The sequence below is a fragment of the Eptatretus burgeri genome, chromosome 16 (assembly GCF_056783735.1).
Source record: "Eptatretus burgeri isolate ZD-2024b chromosome 16, Ebu_testis_v1, whole genome shotgun sequence".
Classification (NCBI taxonomy): Eukaryota; Metazoa; Chordata; class Myxini; order Myxiniformes; family Myxinidae; genus Eptatretus; species Eptatretus burgeri.
This window is the reverse complement of record NC_140976.1, coordinates 14,803,646-14,820,767: the sequence shown is the minus strand read 5'-3', so window position 1 is coordinate 14,820,767 and position 17,122 is coordinate 14,803,646. Positions and strand designations below refer to the sequence as shown.

Genomic DNA, 17,122 nt, shown 5'->3' with positions numbered 1-17,122 from the left:
CTCTCTCTCTCTCTCTCTCTCTCTCTCTCTCTCTCTCTCTCTCTCTCTCTCTCTCTCTCTCTCTCTCTCTCTCTCTCTCTCTCTCTCTCTCTCTCTCTCTCTCTCTCTCTCTCTCTCTCTCTCTCTCTCTCTCTCTCTCTCTCTCTCTCTCTCTCTCTCTCTCTCTCTCTCTCTCTCTCTCTCTCTCTCTCTCTCTCTCTCTCTCTCTCTCTCTCTCTCTCTCTCTCTCTCTCTCTCTCTCTCTCTCTCTCTATCCTTCCCCTCCCTTCTATTTCCCTCTCCTTCTTATTTCACCCCCTTAATATTCCCTTCAGTGAAGCGACAGGTTGTATTTGCTAGTAACTAATATACAAAGATGAAAGTTTGTTTGTTCGTTTATACCTTCAGACCGTGCAGGAACCAGTACAATTAAACTTTGCATGACCTCATCATTCATCCAGAGGAAAATTGAGGGCTATGTTTGGATAAAAAAAAATGGCTACAGATAATTGACCTTCGGGCCTCGATCGGGTCTTGTGCTTATACACTGCCTGGGGTGTTTTTTTTTCCCAGGAGCGATCGAGTAATGTATATTGTGAACATTGTATGTTGAGGTTCATCATCATTAATATTGATCTTTGTAGGGGCGTTGGCCCCACGATGATCATTGTAATGGATTAATTTCTCATGGTACATTTAATGCATTATTGTGCGAATTTTAAAATCTAGGGGAAAACCAATATTTGGACTTAGGTTGCCAAAGGATAGTGCAGGCAACGTTTATTAAAAGAGACAAAAATGTGAAAAAGGATGTATTTTATTGACAGAAGGTGAAATGATGTCTGGGACTAGGTTGATCGGCATCTCAAGGAGATAGGGATGGGCCAGGCATTTGCCTGGAAGATGGCCAGACGGAAGCCCCTGGAGTACCGGCGGAAAGTGGATGCAGCGACGCGCTGCTCCAACACATGCTCCCATACCTAACCTGACCTGACTAGCTGGGTCCATACGGCATCCAGTCTAGCTTTAAACAGAGCAAATGATGGTAATAGAAGCACATCTGTGGGAAGTCATTCCACAGGTTCACAATTCGATAGGAAAAAGCTGAGGAGCGGAAATTCCTCATGCTCACTGCTTGAATATTTAAAAAAGGGTGTCGATGCCGGGCTTCTTGATGAAAGATGAAACACCAATTTTGATCAAGGTTTTCATAACCCCACACAATCTTAAAGAACTCGATACGATCCCCTCGGAGGTGCTGGTGCTGCATGGAAGAGGGATTAAGGCGTGAAAGCCTGACATGGTACGGGAGGGCATGGAGTCCACCTTGGTATATTTATACCTATACTTAAGTCCACCTATATACAGTACAATTCAGGTTGTAGTGATTTGTTGTCAACACCAAAAATTTTATTATTATAGACTTTATAGTGTTTACACATGTGACTGTGATTAAAATGATTGCTTTACACAGGTTTATTATAACACCTCCGTGTTTAGACCTCGAGTGAGTATGTTGCTTATGCGCTGCTTGGGTTTTTCCCAGGAGTGATCGAGTAATATGTTTTGTGATTGTCATGCAGGAAATATTTAAATACATATTTCATTCAATTTCCCCGAGCAACGTCGGGTACTTCAGCTAGTTACAGTACTTGTAAAATATCCTTCTATCTTTTGTCATATGCTGGTTTCACCCTTAAAACAACAAATGGGGAACATTTGTGTCCTTATTTATTTTCTGCCGTGACATCCTCTGGGTAACGGGTGCACTCGCTTCAGTGCTTTGAGGTGGACACTTAATGATATGAATATGCATTTATCAAAATTATAGTCTGAAATCAAATGGCTGTACACATTTAGTAAAATGCATCTTATTGCCGCAACCACAAGTCAATGTTTGTCTATATTCCGAGACTGACATTATTGTTATCACCGGGAATGGGAACCAAATTTTGGCACTGAGAAATAACACCGTGAATAAACAGTTCGAATAAACTGAAATTATATTGCCAGTTTCACAAAAATCCATCATCATCCAAATTAACCCGACACCAGGACATCAGTTTGATATTGCGGTGAAAAACTAAATTGTGATCCACTTATGTGTTTTCTGATCACAAGTAAGGAATGACCACAAAGTCTTGACTCATGCATGAGACAATATTTCAAAAATAGGACCACCTATCGTGAAGCTCACTTGGATCAGGAGCAACAGTTACTCAAACCGCCCACAGACCCCATTTCCGAATAATGGAGCTCACTGTGCTCTTGGGGAGCTCTCAATGCTAAAAATTGTTTTATTCCCTTCCCCAGATCTATGCCTCCTCACAGTTCTATCTCGGAGTTCTACGGACAGTTCCTTTGGATTTAATGGTGGAGTTTCTGCCCTGACATGCACTGCTAACTGTGGTATCTTGTATAGAAAGGTGTGTTTCTTTATAAATCATGTCCAATCAATTGAATTGGCCACAGGTGGCTTCCAATCAAGGTGTAGCGACATCTCGAGGACGATCAAAGGAAATCGGATGTACCTGAGTGCAATGTGGAGTGTCATAGCAAAGGGGTTGAATACTTATTGATGCAAAAATTTTCAGCTTTTCATATATTTATATTAATTTGTAAAATATTCTGAAGAAAAATTCCACTTTGACATTATGTGGTATTGTTACGAATTTGGAAGCCTTTTGCACACAGTCAGCAGTCCCATCGTTCAGTTATCTCATTAAGTATATGTGGATAGTTAGAATCCTTCCCCTATGTCTAATGGGTTAATTTCATGTGTGCACTGCGGGTTTCTTTTATTTATTTATTTTTTTAGTCAGGTTTTTTTTTTACATCTTTAAATCTTCCAATGCCAACAAAACCCTCACTTCACTCCTCTCCTCATCCCACTCTGCGGGCGAACAAGCGCTTCACCCCCCCCCCAACCTTCACTTCACACCACTGCGCCATAACGTACATGTTTCTGACTACGGACGTGGGCGGAGCCCCCTCGCCTCGGAGCTCTGACTCCGCCCCATCAAAGAAGAATGTCGACACTGGAGAAGACAACAGGGCCTCTCTCGGGGGAGGAGCACCAAGGTACCGACACACCACTCCTCCAATTGCGGCTAGCCACCACGACACCCGAAAACGCCCCTAATTATTATTTGTAAAATAAACCCTCTTGTTAAATGTACCAGCTCGTTTTCTGTGCTTTCTCTCATTGGCCTAGCATCGTTCGGGTTTGAGTTATAGTGAGGCCGATTGTGCCGTAAATTGTTATTTGGGCCGGCGCTGCTTTGGTAATTCCCGCTCAGTTACGCCGGGTCCGAGTCGGTAACAGCGACTCGGTTCGGACAAAGCCGGCCGAGGGTGTGGCTTCCCCGGTAGTTTAAAGCGCGTCGTGACTTAGGTATTTTGGCTAAAGACGAAAACCCGATGCTACGCAGTTGAAATATTGGCGTCCACGCTCCATTAAGCGACCCGTCGACTTCGGAGTTATCCGGGGTGACGACCTTCAATTCTGGGTTTTCAGTGGGGGACGGCCCAACTGTTCCATCTGGCGGTCGTTCCTCGCCCCCGAACCCGGCAACTACAACAGTATTATGTGTAGAACTGAGACAATTTTTGTTTTTTTAAATTTAATCCATTTTAAATTCAGGCTGTAACAACAAAATGTAACAAAAGTCAAGGAGTGTGACTTCTTTCTGAAGGCCCTGCACATCGAGAAACTGTGTATGTTGAGCTTAGATTCCGATACTGATTCCACCATCATTAGCAACTCTGAAGGTTCTCAGTATGTTGAAACTGATTCGTGGGATTTTGAAGAAACCATTGGAGACAAAATTAGTGATGGAAACTCTTTCGGAGGAATTATGGAGCCATATCATTTCGAACCTTACGCGAATGATTCAGACAAAGATGGCGACTCTAGAGGTCTTGGTAAAGATGAAAACGCCGGTTGCATGTTCACTACAGATTGGAAGGTTTTGTTTTTCCATTCGATTGACGGTTTATAAGGGATTTGGTATTTTAATTGATAAATCATCAGTTATATTATTACTCCATCAGAAACATGGCACAATATGGTCTTACGGACACGGGCATACTCGGACACCGCCGACAAAATGGAGGACGAATGCTTTGTCACACCATCGCAGGCTGACCAGGTATCCTGTATGTTGCGGAATCATCCCGCTTCATACTTTTGCTAGGACGCCATTTGTGTCTATGGTTGTGTTCCACCGTTGTGTCCGTGCTGTATCCACCGTCATATCATGCTGTTTCCCACCGTTGTGTCTGTGCCGTTTTGTGCGTGGCCACACCATTGTGTCCATGCGTGTCCGTGCCGTGTCCCACCATCGAGGTGAGATCGGTCACCAGCAGGCCAGCACAGATGTTTGAATCACCTCCCAAATCGCCCGTGTACACGTGCTGGAAGCTGGGTAGAGATGGTCTTACAGTTTTGAGCGACAGCTGTTTCTTCCGCTTAATCGTGGGGAGATGGCATCCTCTCTCAATCGTGGCAAATAACGACAAGATCTAACCATCTATCTTGTGTTCTGGCAACATGTTCTGAGTACAAAAGCAAACATTTTCTCTGCCCGCGCCACACTCGGATATTTCTGACAAACCTCGTCCAATTTCTGGCAAACTGTGTGTGTGTGTGTGTGTGTGTGTGTGTGTGTGTGTGTGTGTGTGTGTGTGTGTGTGTGTGTGTGTGTGTGTGTGTGTGTGTGTGTGTGTGTGTGTGTGTGTTGTTATGTCTGGCTTCCTTCTTCGGACTACGGTGTAGTAGTGGGTCTTTATTTTGATTAGGGTCTTTCTGCCGTAGGTGTAGCATGAAACCATTTCGGTTTGTATTCCCACAACACCAAGGACATGTTGATTAGACATTTGTAGAGAATGGAAGATTAGTCACCGTTTGAGTTAAATCATCCTGCGATGTAACCTTTAGACAGGATGAATATGGCAGTCAAATATTCCAGGTGTGACGTGACAGCTCTGAGTGAAGAACAAGAGGAAAAATAATTCGATTTTTAATCGCAAAATTACCTCCTTTATGAATGGGAAATAGACGCATCATATCTGTTGTGTCGGATATCAAGGGATAGATTCACGTCGAGGTGGTCTGAACATTTCGGTTCCCCTTAACTCAACAACAACAAAAAAAAGTTATGGCCTGGACAGAGAGAGGGACAGACAGACAGACAGAATTGATTGCAAAGCCCTGTCTCGCGTTGTTGTGGGGGACAGGCCAAATATCGCACACACTGAATTGTAAGGGTCATACAATATGGTGATAGTTCCGCCGTGATTTTTCTTGCTTACACATCAACGGGCCACTGTCTCCATGATTTGCCGTGCTCCGATTGTGTTGTAAATGCATCTCTCCCACTCCTCATCTCCTGGAGGTGAGGGAAGAAGTTAAATATATGTCATGGGTCATGGTATTCGGTGGGCCACTCTTGTAAAAATCAACCATGTACGCTTTATAAAATTAAACCTGCACAACCTAATGCACACTGAAAAGCCAATTATGAATGTTTCACCGATTTCGGAAGCACTCACCTTTCAGATGTCTAGCCTGGGTTCGAATCCCGACCCGGCTATATCGGGTGATTCAGCAATGTGTGTGTGTGTGTGTGTGTGTGTGTGTGTGTGTGTGTGTGTGTGTGTGTGTGTGTGTGTGTGTGTCGTCGCTCGGATGGACGTTAAACTGGGTGTCCTGTCCCAGGACATTAAATATTAGTTGTTGGACGTTAAAAGATCCCATGGTCTCCTTTGCGAAGAGTTGGCGAGCTATCGCCAGCATCATGAACAAATTCCTGCCCTAATTACTGCTGGAAAGGCAACGGCAAACTACCTAGCATAACCTTTGCCAGAAAACTTCAGCAGCACCCGACGCTCTGTAACAGAGAGTGAGGCACATCACAATTGGAAGAAACCCTGCTGAGAGAGAGAGAACACATGAACGTCAGTTTTCGAATGATCATTTGACACCACCATGACCAGGTATTGGATGCTGGAAGCTCAGGTGAGCACACCATAAACAGCTGCGTATAAAAGTGTGTTTTTGTGGGGGTTTTTGCATGTCTTGGTGAAAAGTCTGGTATGTTGTGTCTTATATACTGATGAACCGTGAAAATGAAACATTTTAAAATACGTTCAGTTCCCATCGTGTGCTGCATTTTTTGGCTACTGGTTGCAACATTATTTAAGGGTGCAGCTGTGCCGCTGATGCAGTGCCCCAATTACCAGTGCTCATTTTGCCAACCTCGGAAACATGACAGGCTGAGTCAACCCCCTGGTGTTAATTCAGTGGATAACGGGACTCAAACTCAGGACCCGAGGATCCCAAGTGACCACCTTAACCACTAAGCCAACACCAAGTGAGGAAATCAGTTAAAATGACTGAATAACAATGTATATTTGAATAACAGCTCGATTCATTGATAAGTAAAACGGACGTCCCGAGTAATGTCCGTGTAATCTATGAAGTCAGGTGTGTATGTATTCCCTGGAAATGTAAGATAGCATTTGTATCCTTATTCAGTACAATGGAACGTGCTTTGAAGAAGAGGAATCGTATATTAATAAGATCGACTGGTGTCTGTGTGTCACAATGGCATCTCCTCCCAAGACATTGGTCGCACATCGTTGAAAATGGTACCATATTAATCGCCGAGGACCCAAGCAGTGCGGGTCAAAAAGTTTTTTCATTTCGACAAAAACATTTTCATTATTCGCATCGATAAAATGCCCAGACAAAGCAAGCATGTGAACAATGCTTCCTGTGGCTTGGAGGGAAGTCAGGACACATCGCTGATTGGCTGTGCGAAGCTAAATGCGCTGTGATTGGCTCCTGCGAGTGACGTCATTAACCCTCACTGTACGTATTTTTTTGCCGGCTCAGTGACCATGTGGTGGTGCGGATGGTCAACTTTACATTGAGGCTTTTTTTTCTTCCCCTCTCATGTGAAATATGCCAAAACGTACAAGAAAAAGTGTGACAGGAAGGAAAGAAAGGAAGGCTCGTCAAGATAGAAGAGATGCGGAAACAGAAAAGCAAGCACAGGAAAGACGGGCAATGAATGCCCAGTATCAAAGAATGAGACGATCCGCAGAAACTGAGGAGCAGAAAGAAGAAAGACGGAGAATTAATGCCCTGCAATCAAGATTGAGAAGACGACGTCCATGTCAGCGGCAACAAAATGCAGCGAGATTGGAGTTGCTGGAAGAAACGACACCAGTACGACTCGCAGAAAGACACTTCGTAGGACAAGTGGAAGGTACTTGCCCATGGTGTGAAGCAAAATATTTTCTCGAGGAAAGAACATCTGCACTTAAGTTGACAAAGTGCTGCCACCAAGATAAACTATCCCTTCGAAATCTTCATGATGTCTTGGTTGTAATAGTTTATTTATACTCAGGTCAGTCAGGTAACCTTGGTATTTATGGCATACATTTTCAATCTAATATTCGTAATTTACAATAATTTGTTTTCAATGGCATTGTGGAATGCTGAGATTGCAACGCCTCCAAGTCGTCCTCACTATCCATGAGAGAGTTTCTCCATGAGAACTATCCATGAGAACAAATCGTCTTTCATGCGACCAACGGTTCTTCAGATCCTGCCAAAGGGCAAAAGAGAAAATATGCACAAATTTGTGCACTTCATTCACATCAGACTTTGGAAGAACGATTGGCAGTTCCTTCCAATGCTGCCATGAGATATGATGTTTTGGAACTTATCAAAAGAGAACTTGGACAGACCAATCCATGAAAGCTCAACTTTCAGTTAATGGGCCAGACTTTTGGAGCAGCAAAGAACTAGCTATTGAGAATGGTCATTGCCCACAGGGCCGGCAACACATCAGCGGCATTGCGATGATCCAATGGCTTCTGAAATCGCTGCAGTTTTTATAGGAAATAAAGATGCTGGGCCAGTTCGATTGGGGATAAAAAGGGTCTTTTCTGATATGATTGAAGAAGACATTTTTAAAGAAACTATTGGTAATGATTGAAGGAAATATTTTTGAAGATACTACCGGTTATCATTGAAGATATTTTTTAAGATACTACCGGTTTTGATTGAAGAAGATATTTTTAAAGATACCACTGGTTGTGATTGAAGAAGATATTTTTAAAGATACCACTGGTTATGATTGAAGAAGATATTTCGAAACATACCACCGGTTATGATTGAAAAATATATTTTTAAAGATACCACTGGTTATGATTGAAGAATATATTTCGAAACATACCACCGGTTATGATTGAAAAAGATATTTTTAAAGATACCACCGGTTATGATTGTAGAAGATATTTCAAAACATAGCACCGGTTATGATTGAAGAAGATATTTTTAAAGATACCACTAGTTATGATTGAAGAAGATATTTTTAAAAATACCACCGGTTATGATTGAAGAAGATGTTTTTAAAGATACCACCGGTTAAGATTGAAGAAGATTTCTAAACATACCACCGGTTATGATTGAAGCAGATATTTTTTAAAGATACCCCTGGTTATGATTGAAGAAGTTATTTCTAAACATACCACTGGTTATGATTGAAGAAGGCATTATTAAAGATACCACTAGTTATGATTAAAGAAGATATTTTTTTAAAAATACCACCGGTTATGATTGAAGAAGATATTTTTAAAGATACCACCGGTTAAGATTGAAGAAGATATTTCTAAACATACCACCGGTTATGATTGAAGCAGATATTTTTTAAAGATACCCCTGGTTATGATTGAAGAAGTTATTTCTAAACATACCACTGGTTATGATTGAAGAAGGCATTATTAAAGATACCACTGGTTATGATTGAAGAAGATATTTTTAGATCCTCGTGGAGGATCTCAAAGTCTTACTCACGTTGTTGTTCTTCATCTTCTTCTTGTGGACTTTTTTGTTTCACAGCCTACAGTTTTCATCGAAACTTCCTGAAACTTGGCATATATATGTAAAAATACCCTGCGCAGACAGTAACCATCTCCAATTTTGAAAATTCCTCAAAGAAAAAAAGTTATGATGTCAAAATATCTCTGCTGATGGAAATTGCCGAAAAAATTATCTCCGAAACTAGGCAAGCTTTTTGAATTCTGTTTGCGGGAATCGAACAGGGCATTAGCAGAGATGAATTACCACACATATGATACGTAACTATGACGTCATATCAATTTTGATGACGTTATTCCTGTTTTTTTGACATTTTGTTTCACAACCCAGAGTTTTTATCGGATCTTTGTGAAACTTGCCATGTATATGCAGAAAGCCGACACACAGGCAGTAACCATCTCCGATTTTGGAAATTCTTCCTCGAAAAAAAGTTGACTTCATAATATCGCCACTAATGGAAATCACCTATACCATTATCTCCGAAACTAGGCAAGCTGTTTGAATTTTGTTTGCGGGAATCAAGCAGGGCATTAGCACAGATAAATTATCACAAACCTGTTACATCACAATGACGTCATATTCGTTTTTATGACGTCATCATTAAGAGGACGAGGATCTTAGCTCATTTGAGCTTGTTAAAAATACCCCTGGTTATGATTGGAGAAGATATTTCTAAACATACCACTGGTTATGATTGAAGAAGATATTTTTCAAGATACCACTGGTTATGATCGAAGAAGATATTTTTAAAGATGCCACTGGTTATAATTGAAGAAGACATTTTTTAAAATACCACTGGCACAATTTTCTTACATGCCGTTCTTTCCATTTTTGCACTGCACCCCAATGACAATTCCTCTACAGCTGTCAACCTGTCTGCAGATAGCAATATTAAAAAAAAAGAAAAAAAGAATGAATACCTATTTAACACTCCAATAGCATTTCACAAATGTAAACAAAAGCATTCCCCCCACCCACTCTCACCATTACCTTCATGATTTCTTCCTACAACCTTCCACTCCTGAATTTTACCTAATCTTCAAAAATCCATCAAAAGTAATAATTTTCCTTGTATCCCTTCTATCAATACACCTCCAGTAACCATGTGTCTCTCTCCACTCTTCCTGGTACTTTTCATTGTTCTATCAGCTTCATTCTGTGTTAGCCGTTCCAAACTCACCATATACCTCCACAATTTTACTTCAACCTTCCCATTTCCGAATGTTACGCAATCGTTATTTAAATAAATTCCCTTTTGACTATACACCTTCCATAGCCACGTGCTTCTCCCATAACCACGCGATCTGTTTCCACCCTCTGCGTTTACCGATCCAAATTCACCTCACGATTTTTTCTTCAACTTTTCCATTATCTAATCTGATGAAAACGCTCTCAAAAAAAAACAAAAAAAAAACGATCTTTTATAATGCTTCATCTTCCTCTTTCTCACATGTGGTTCTCATTACTGTATCATAATGCACTACTCTTCTTCTATTTCAACAGACTGCTCTCAATTTGACCTTTCATTCACACCTTGCCTAAAAATCCAACTGTTACAGCATTTCTTCTCTCCATTCTCTTAATTCACCTTCATTGCACCCATCAAGAAATGTCTTTAATCGCATTTCTGATCTAAAAAAAACTCCCAAAAACCCAGTTTGCCATGAATGTTCGTTTTCCATCGACCATTCTTTTTTCCAACTTCAGTGCCAACTCATCCCTCTCACCCCTCACTCTCAAAGCAAGCATCACACCCTTCTCCCTCCAAGCTTCCTTCTCACCTTTCTCAAAAACTCACCCCTCACCTTGCTCCCTCAACTCTCCCCACTCACCCTTCTCCCACCATTCATTCCCCTCACTCATCCCTCTCAAAGTTGCCCTCACTTACATCCACAAAGCTGCCTCCTTCCCCTGCCCTCTCACCTCTATCTCATCACTCCACCTTCTCACATCCTCAACTTCCTCCCCCCCCCTCTCTTGCCCCCCCCCCAGCACCACAGAGCCTTTTCTCCTCCTCATCCAGCCTCCTCCCCTCACTATTCTGGAATCCCCCACACTCTTTCAACAACTCTCCTTACCTCCCCTCCTCCTCCCTTGTCCTACCTTCCCCCATCCCCTGCACCCAAAGCCTCCTCCCGTCCCTCTTCATTAACAGTGTGGACCTCGAATATCCAGGGCCTTCACTCAAACCTCACATATCTTTCCATACAGGTTGCCACTGACAAACCGGACATAATCTGCCAAACAAATTTTCCTCCCTCAAGACGTCTCTGACTCCCAAGTATCTCTCCCTGGTTACTCCCTCCTCCGGTATGACAGACCTGAGCCTCGTCCTGGTGGAGGAGTTGCTCTCTTCATCAAAGACTCTATTCCTCACTCTCCATGCACTTCTCTCACTCCCCCACACCCCTAGGAATACCTCTGGCTACGGCTTCCCCTCCACTCCCACCTCATGTTTATATGTGTACTGTACCGTCCACCAAACAGTGATGACTCCATCTACACCTCACTATCTAAAAACATGGACCAACTTCTATCTTCTCATCCAAACTCTCTCTTCCTCATATGTGGTGACTTCAATTATCATCATGTCATTTGGCTGGGTGTGGGTACCTCTCTCACCTGTCATGGCACTTCAGCAAAAGACTTCTGCAACTCATTGGGACTGACTCAATCGGTTAACTTCCCGACCCAGATCTCAACCAACAGTACTTCATCTCTTCTGGATCTGATTTTGACAAATTTCCCTGACAATATCTGCTGTTCTTCCTTCGCTCCAATCGGCTCTTCTGACCACGTCCTTGTAAAAGTGGACACCTTTCTGGCTGTTATAATAGAACCATCTCAGCACTGTCGAGTCTGGCATTTCACTCAAGCCGACTGGCAGGGTCTCCAAGCAGCCATCAAACTTATAGACTGGTCTCCCATCGCTACTTTCTCGAACATCAACTCATCCTGGGAATTCTTTCAAAGAAACTTGCTCTCCCTCATGCACAGATTTATCCCCTCTCGTCTTCAGTTGTCCTACCCTTCCTCCCGCCCATGGTTCACTGAAGCTTGTGGCGAGGCAGTTGTCCTGAAAGAACTTGCCTTTGCCTCATGGAAAGCAAACCCAACTGAGGGTAATCTCAGTTCCTTCCATAAAGCTCTGAACAAGTGTGTATCTACCCTCAGGAGAGCCAGAAAAGACCATCTTTATAAGCTCAACTCTGAACTTTCAAACCTCTCTCCCTCCTCCAAATCCTGGTAGCATCTAATCAAATCTGTTTCTGGTGTATGTTCCCCCTCCATCCCCTCCCTTTCCTCAAATGGTCGCACTGCTGATACCGCACGTGAAAAAGCTGAATGCCTAAACTCGGTGTTTGCATCGAAATCTTGTGTCCGAAACCCATTGCTTTCTGTACCCACCTTACCCAGTCGCACCCAACTGTCCCTGGACTCTGTGTCCTTTTCTCCTGACAAGGTGCAGAGCTTGCTGTCAAACCTCGACTCAGATTCTGCAACCGGTCCAGACGGCATCAGCCCACGTGTCCTAAAAACCTGCTCCTCTGCTCTTGCTCATCCTCTCTCTGTTCTATTCACCCTCTCATTTGCTCAAAGTCATCTGCAATCTGATTGGAAATCAGCAAACATTACTGCCCTGCATAAAAAGGTGCAAAAACAGATCCCTGCAACTACAGACCAATCAGCCTTCTCCCAATCATCAGCAAGGTTATGGAATCCATCACCGCTTCAGACATTAAATCCTTCCTCTTCTCCAATGGCCTGATTTCCGATCATCAATTTGTTTTTAGACCAGGTCACTCCACCCTGGATATGCTGCTTCTGCTCTCCCAACAATGGACAGAGGTACTCAATGCCGGACATGAAATCAGAGCCATATCTCTTGACATATTGTGTGCTTTTGACACAGTCTGGCACTCTGCCCTGCTCACCAAACTCTCTTCCTATGGTATCCAAGGCAATCTCCACTCATGGCTCGCAGACTTCTTTTCCTGTCACAGCCAACATGTGGCCCCAAATGGAGTTCTTTCATCCCCTCTTCCTGTACAGGCTGAAGTTCCTCAAGGTAGCGTTCTGGACCCTGTTCTTTTTTCTGGTTTTCATAAATGATCTCTCCGACTCTCTGGAAAATCCTCTTTGTCTCTTTGCTGATGACTCCACCCTCTGCCGTACCATCTGTCATCCCTCAGACCGGCAAGCAGCAGATTCTTCGCTCACTGCAGATCTGGATAAAATCACAAACTGGTCCAACACATGGAACAGGTCTTTCAATCTGGACAAATCTCACACTCTCACTCTGTCTCTCTGAAAGGACTGTTTGGAACCCCCCTCCCCTACCCCCTCCCCCATCTACTTTCTTAACAATCCTCTGGAAGAAGTCCTTTCTTTCAAGCTTCTGGGTCTCACTATCTGCCATGATCTGTCCTGGGAAAGCCACATTTCCAACCTGGCCTCCAAAGTCCTCCATTTCCAACGACTGGGAATCCTCTGTCGTGCAAAGTCCTTCCTCGGCCCACCTGAGCTCCTGACCACATACAAAGCTTTCATTCGCAGCCTGATGGAGTACTGCTCTCTCCTCTGGGCTGGTGCTCCTGCTTCTCACCTCTCTCACCTTTCTCGGCTTCATGCTGTGGCAACCAATGCATTTAGAATCATTGGTATCTCGCACGATGAGGCTGAGTCTTTGGACCTCTCACTCTCTCATTGCAGGCAGGTCAGTGGTCTTTCTGTCTTCTTCCATCTCCTCTCCGGTCTCACCCCCCCCCCCCGCTCTGTCTGCGATTTGTCCCCACCATATTTCCGCAGAGCACTCAAGGCCCACCAACAACCCCCTTCTGGTAAAACTACCAAAATCACGAATCACTGTTCACCTTCACTCTTTCATTCCTCTTCTTTCCTTCCTTTGGAATAAACTCCCTCACTCTGTTCAATCCCATTCTCCCCTCCAGGCCTTCAAAACAGCTGTTCATCACCACCTCTTATCATCCCCCATCCAAATCCTCGATCTTTTCTACCCCCGTTAATCCACCCCAAGCCCACCTCCTTCAATTTCCCTGCTTTACTTCCTGAAAGTCCCTGTAATGTCCATCTTCTTTAGTTCTATTCCCCATGTTCCCCACTGTTTTGTCCTTCCCTCTCCTGCCCCTCTTGTCTCACGCCCCCCTTGCTGTGCGTTGTGTTAGCTGTCATACGAGCCTCGACAAGGTATACAACAATTAAAAAAAAAAATAATTCATCAAAATACTTTTTTTTTTAAATGTGATTTTTTTTTTTTGTGGTGGGCTCGTGGCCATGCCTCCACCACCAAAATCAATGGTAAATCAAATAAATAATAATTCCATGTTTCCCCGTTCTTAGAACTTCAGATTCGAAAAAATAACAGCTACAAACAAGTGGGGTTGGGGCCCACGGGTGTGTGTGTGTGTGTGTGTGTGTGTGTGTGTGTGTGTGTGTGTGTGTGTGTGTGTGTGTGTGTGTGTGTGTGTGTGTGTGTGTGTGTGTGTGTGTGTGTGGTTGTCACCTCCACCACCGAAGGTTGACGGAGGTTATGTTTTCACCCCTGTCTGTCTGTTTGTCTGCATGTCTGTGAGAAGGTTATCTCAAAAAGTCATGTACAGATTCGGACGAAACTTGGTGGTCAGTTTGGGTGTGTGACAAGGACGAATTGACTAGAATTTTTTTTAAACTCTCTGTGTGATTCTTCACACCATTGAGAGATGGGGCCAAAAACGATATGTAGCACGATATCTCAAAAAGTTGTGGATGGATTCTGACAAAACTTGGTGGGTGACTTAGGTAGGTGACAAGAACAAGCCAATTAAATTTTGGATAAGGATAAGATCCAGCCCATCGGTGGGATACAACACGTAAACTGTTCAGCATAGTGGAGGTATGCCCTCTCACGAGTGCTGTTGTCGTTTTTCTGTGTTTGTGGGGTTTTTCTCAATGAGATTCAACTTTGTCACAAATTTTTATTTTTTGCAGGTTTCAATGGGGTGTTGAAGGTGGAACCTGAGACGTTAGCAGTGTATACGTCACAAGGTAATTATACCCTTGGTTGCATAATATATGTCGCATTTCACTGATATCGTGAAAAATAACCTCTTTTCCGACGATGTGCTGCAGTTAATGTTGTTGTAAAAGAAGAGCCATATAGTGTTTCTCATGGAACAACAAGAAACTCAGTACAATCTGAAAATGGTGAGTGCAGCTGCACATCCTCAGAGAAATGTGTGTGTGTGTGTGTGTGTGTGTGTGTGTGTGTGTGTGAGTGTGTGAGTGTGTGTGTGTGTGTGTGTGTGTGTGTGTGTGTGTGTGTGTGTGTGTGTGTGTGTGTGTGTGTGTGTGTGTGTGTGTGTGTGTGTGTGTGTTGTTGTTCATAAAGCATATTTTCTCTGCTAACTCCGCTCCCCCAACCCCCCCCCCCCGCCCCTTTCTATCTCTATCTCTATCTCTATCTCTCGCTCTGTCTTTCTCTTCGAATGTGTCCAGGTGGTGATTATGTCTGGACGGAGTTTGTGTCCAGGTGGTGATTATGTCTGGACGGAGTTTGTGTCCAGGCGGTGATTATGTCTGGACGGAGTTTGTGTCCAGGCGGTGATTATGTCTGGACGGAGTTTGTGTCCAGGTGGTGATTATGTCTGGACGGAGTTTGTGTCCAGGCGGTGATTATGTCTGGACGGAGTTTGTGTCCAGGCGGTGATTATGTCTGGACGGAGTTTGTGTCCAGGCGGTGATTATGTCTGGACGGAGTTTGTGTCCAGGCAGTGATTATGTCTGGACGGAGTTTGTGTCCAGGCAGTGATTATGTCTGGACGGAGTTTGTGTCCAGGCGGTGATTATGTCTGGACGGAGTTTGTGTCCAGGCGGTGATTATGTCTGGACGGAGTTTGTGTCCAGGCGGTGATTATGTCTGGACGGAGTTTGTGTCCAGGCGGTGATTATGTCTGGACGGAGTTTGTGTCCAGGCGGTGATTATGTCTGGACGGAGTTTGTGTCCAGGCGGTGATTATGTCTGGATGGAGTTTGTGTCCAGGCGGTTATTATGTATGGACGGAGTTTGTGTGCAGGCGGTGATTATGTCTGGACGGAGTTTGTGTCCAGACGGTGATTCTGTCAGGACGGGGTTTGTGTCCAGGCGGTGATTATGTCTGGACGGAGTTTGTGTCCAGGTGGTGATTATGTCTGGACGGAGTTTGTGTCCAGGCGGTGATTATGTCTGGACGGAGTTTGTGTCCAGGCGGTGATTATGTCTGGATGGAGTTTGTGTCCAGGCGGTTATTATGTATGGACGGAGTTTGTGTGCAGGCGGTGATTATGTCTGGACGGAGTTTGTGTCCAGGTGGTGATTATGTCCGGACGGAGTTTGTGTGCAGGCAGTGATTATGTCTGGACGGAGTTTGTGTCCAGGCGGTGATTATGTCTGGACGGAGTTTGTGTCCAGGCGGTGATTATGTCTGGACGGAGTTTGTGTCCAGGCGTTTGTTTATCTCCGGACAGTGTTTGTCTCTGAACCTGTCCGGGCCGTGATTGTTTGTCGCCGGATGTGTTTGTGTTTTTTTTCTGGACATGTATTTTTTTAAATATTATTTTTTAACACAGTTATTTTTTGATCAAAAAGTCAAATGTCAAGGTCGCCTAAAATCGTAATTGTTTTTAAAAAAAATCTGTTTTCACCATGTTTAGCACACAGAAGAAGAATAAGACTGACTACAAAGTGGATGCTGATGAGCTTTGCATTTTCAGATTCTTTCTAGTTTGTCTTTTGTTTGAGGTGTGAAGTTTCTGAAGAGCAAACTTGACATTTCCTTGTTACAGGTCCATTGCATGCATTGAATGTTCAACCAGAGGCCTTTGCTGTTTCTACATCACAAGGTGATGTTTACCTTTTATTTTCACAATCTTTGCCACAACTTACATGACACCATGAGTATATGGAGGATCTATTGTTGGACTTTTCCACTGCAGTTTGCATCGTCGTGAAAGAAGAACCACTTGATGTTTTATGTGAAAATATCATGGGGACAACACAACCTACCGAGGGTAAGTGCAAACAATGCATGCACGTTGCACTAAAATTATTTTGTATCATCATCATCATCATCCTTTTGCACATGTGCTGTGTGTGTTTACAGTGACTCGCTTCTGCTTGTCGGGCACTTTTAACCTGCCATTACGAGCATGAAATCCAATTCAAATAGTCTTTTAAACATAATTTTCAGCATTTAAATGAAAAGTGGCATTTTC

The 17,122-nt window shown here is 43.5% G+C and overlaps 1 protein-coding gene across 2 annotated transcripts in view; it reads left to right on the top strand.

Moving 5' to 3' along the window:
• The window catches only part of LOC147010573 (uncharacterized), a 78,177-nt gene that overhangs the window by 29,195 nt on the left and 31,860 nt on the right, over nt 1-17,122 (top strand). For both annotated transcript variants that reach the window (XM_085858827.1, XM_085858828.1), the window contains exons 7-10: nt 14,861-14,917; nt 15,002-15,076; nt 16,694-16,750; nt 16,844-16,918. In XM_085858827.1, coding sequence (XP_085714953.1) covers nt 14,861-14,917; nt 15,002-15,076; nt 16,694-16,750; nt 16,844-16,918 — 264 coding nt within the window. The remainder of the gene's footprint in view (nt 1-14,860; nt 14,918-15,001; nt 15,077-16,693; nt 16,751-16,843; nt 16,919-17,122) is intronic.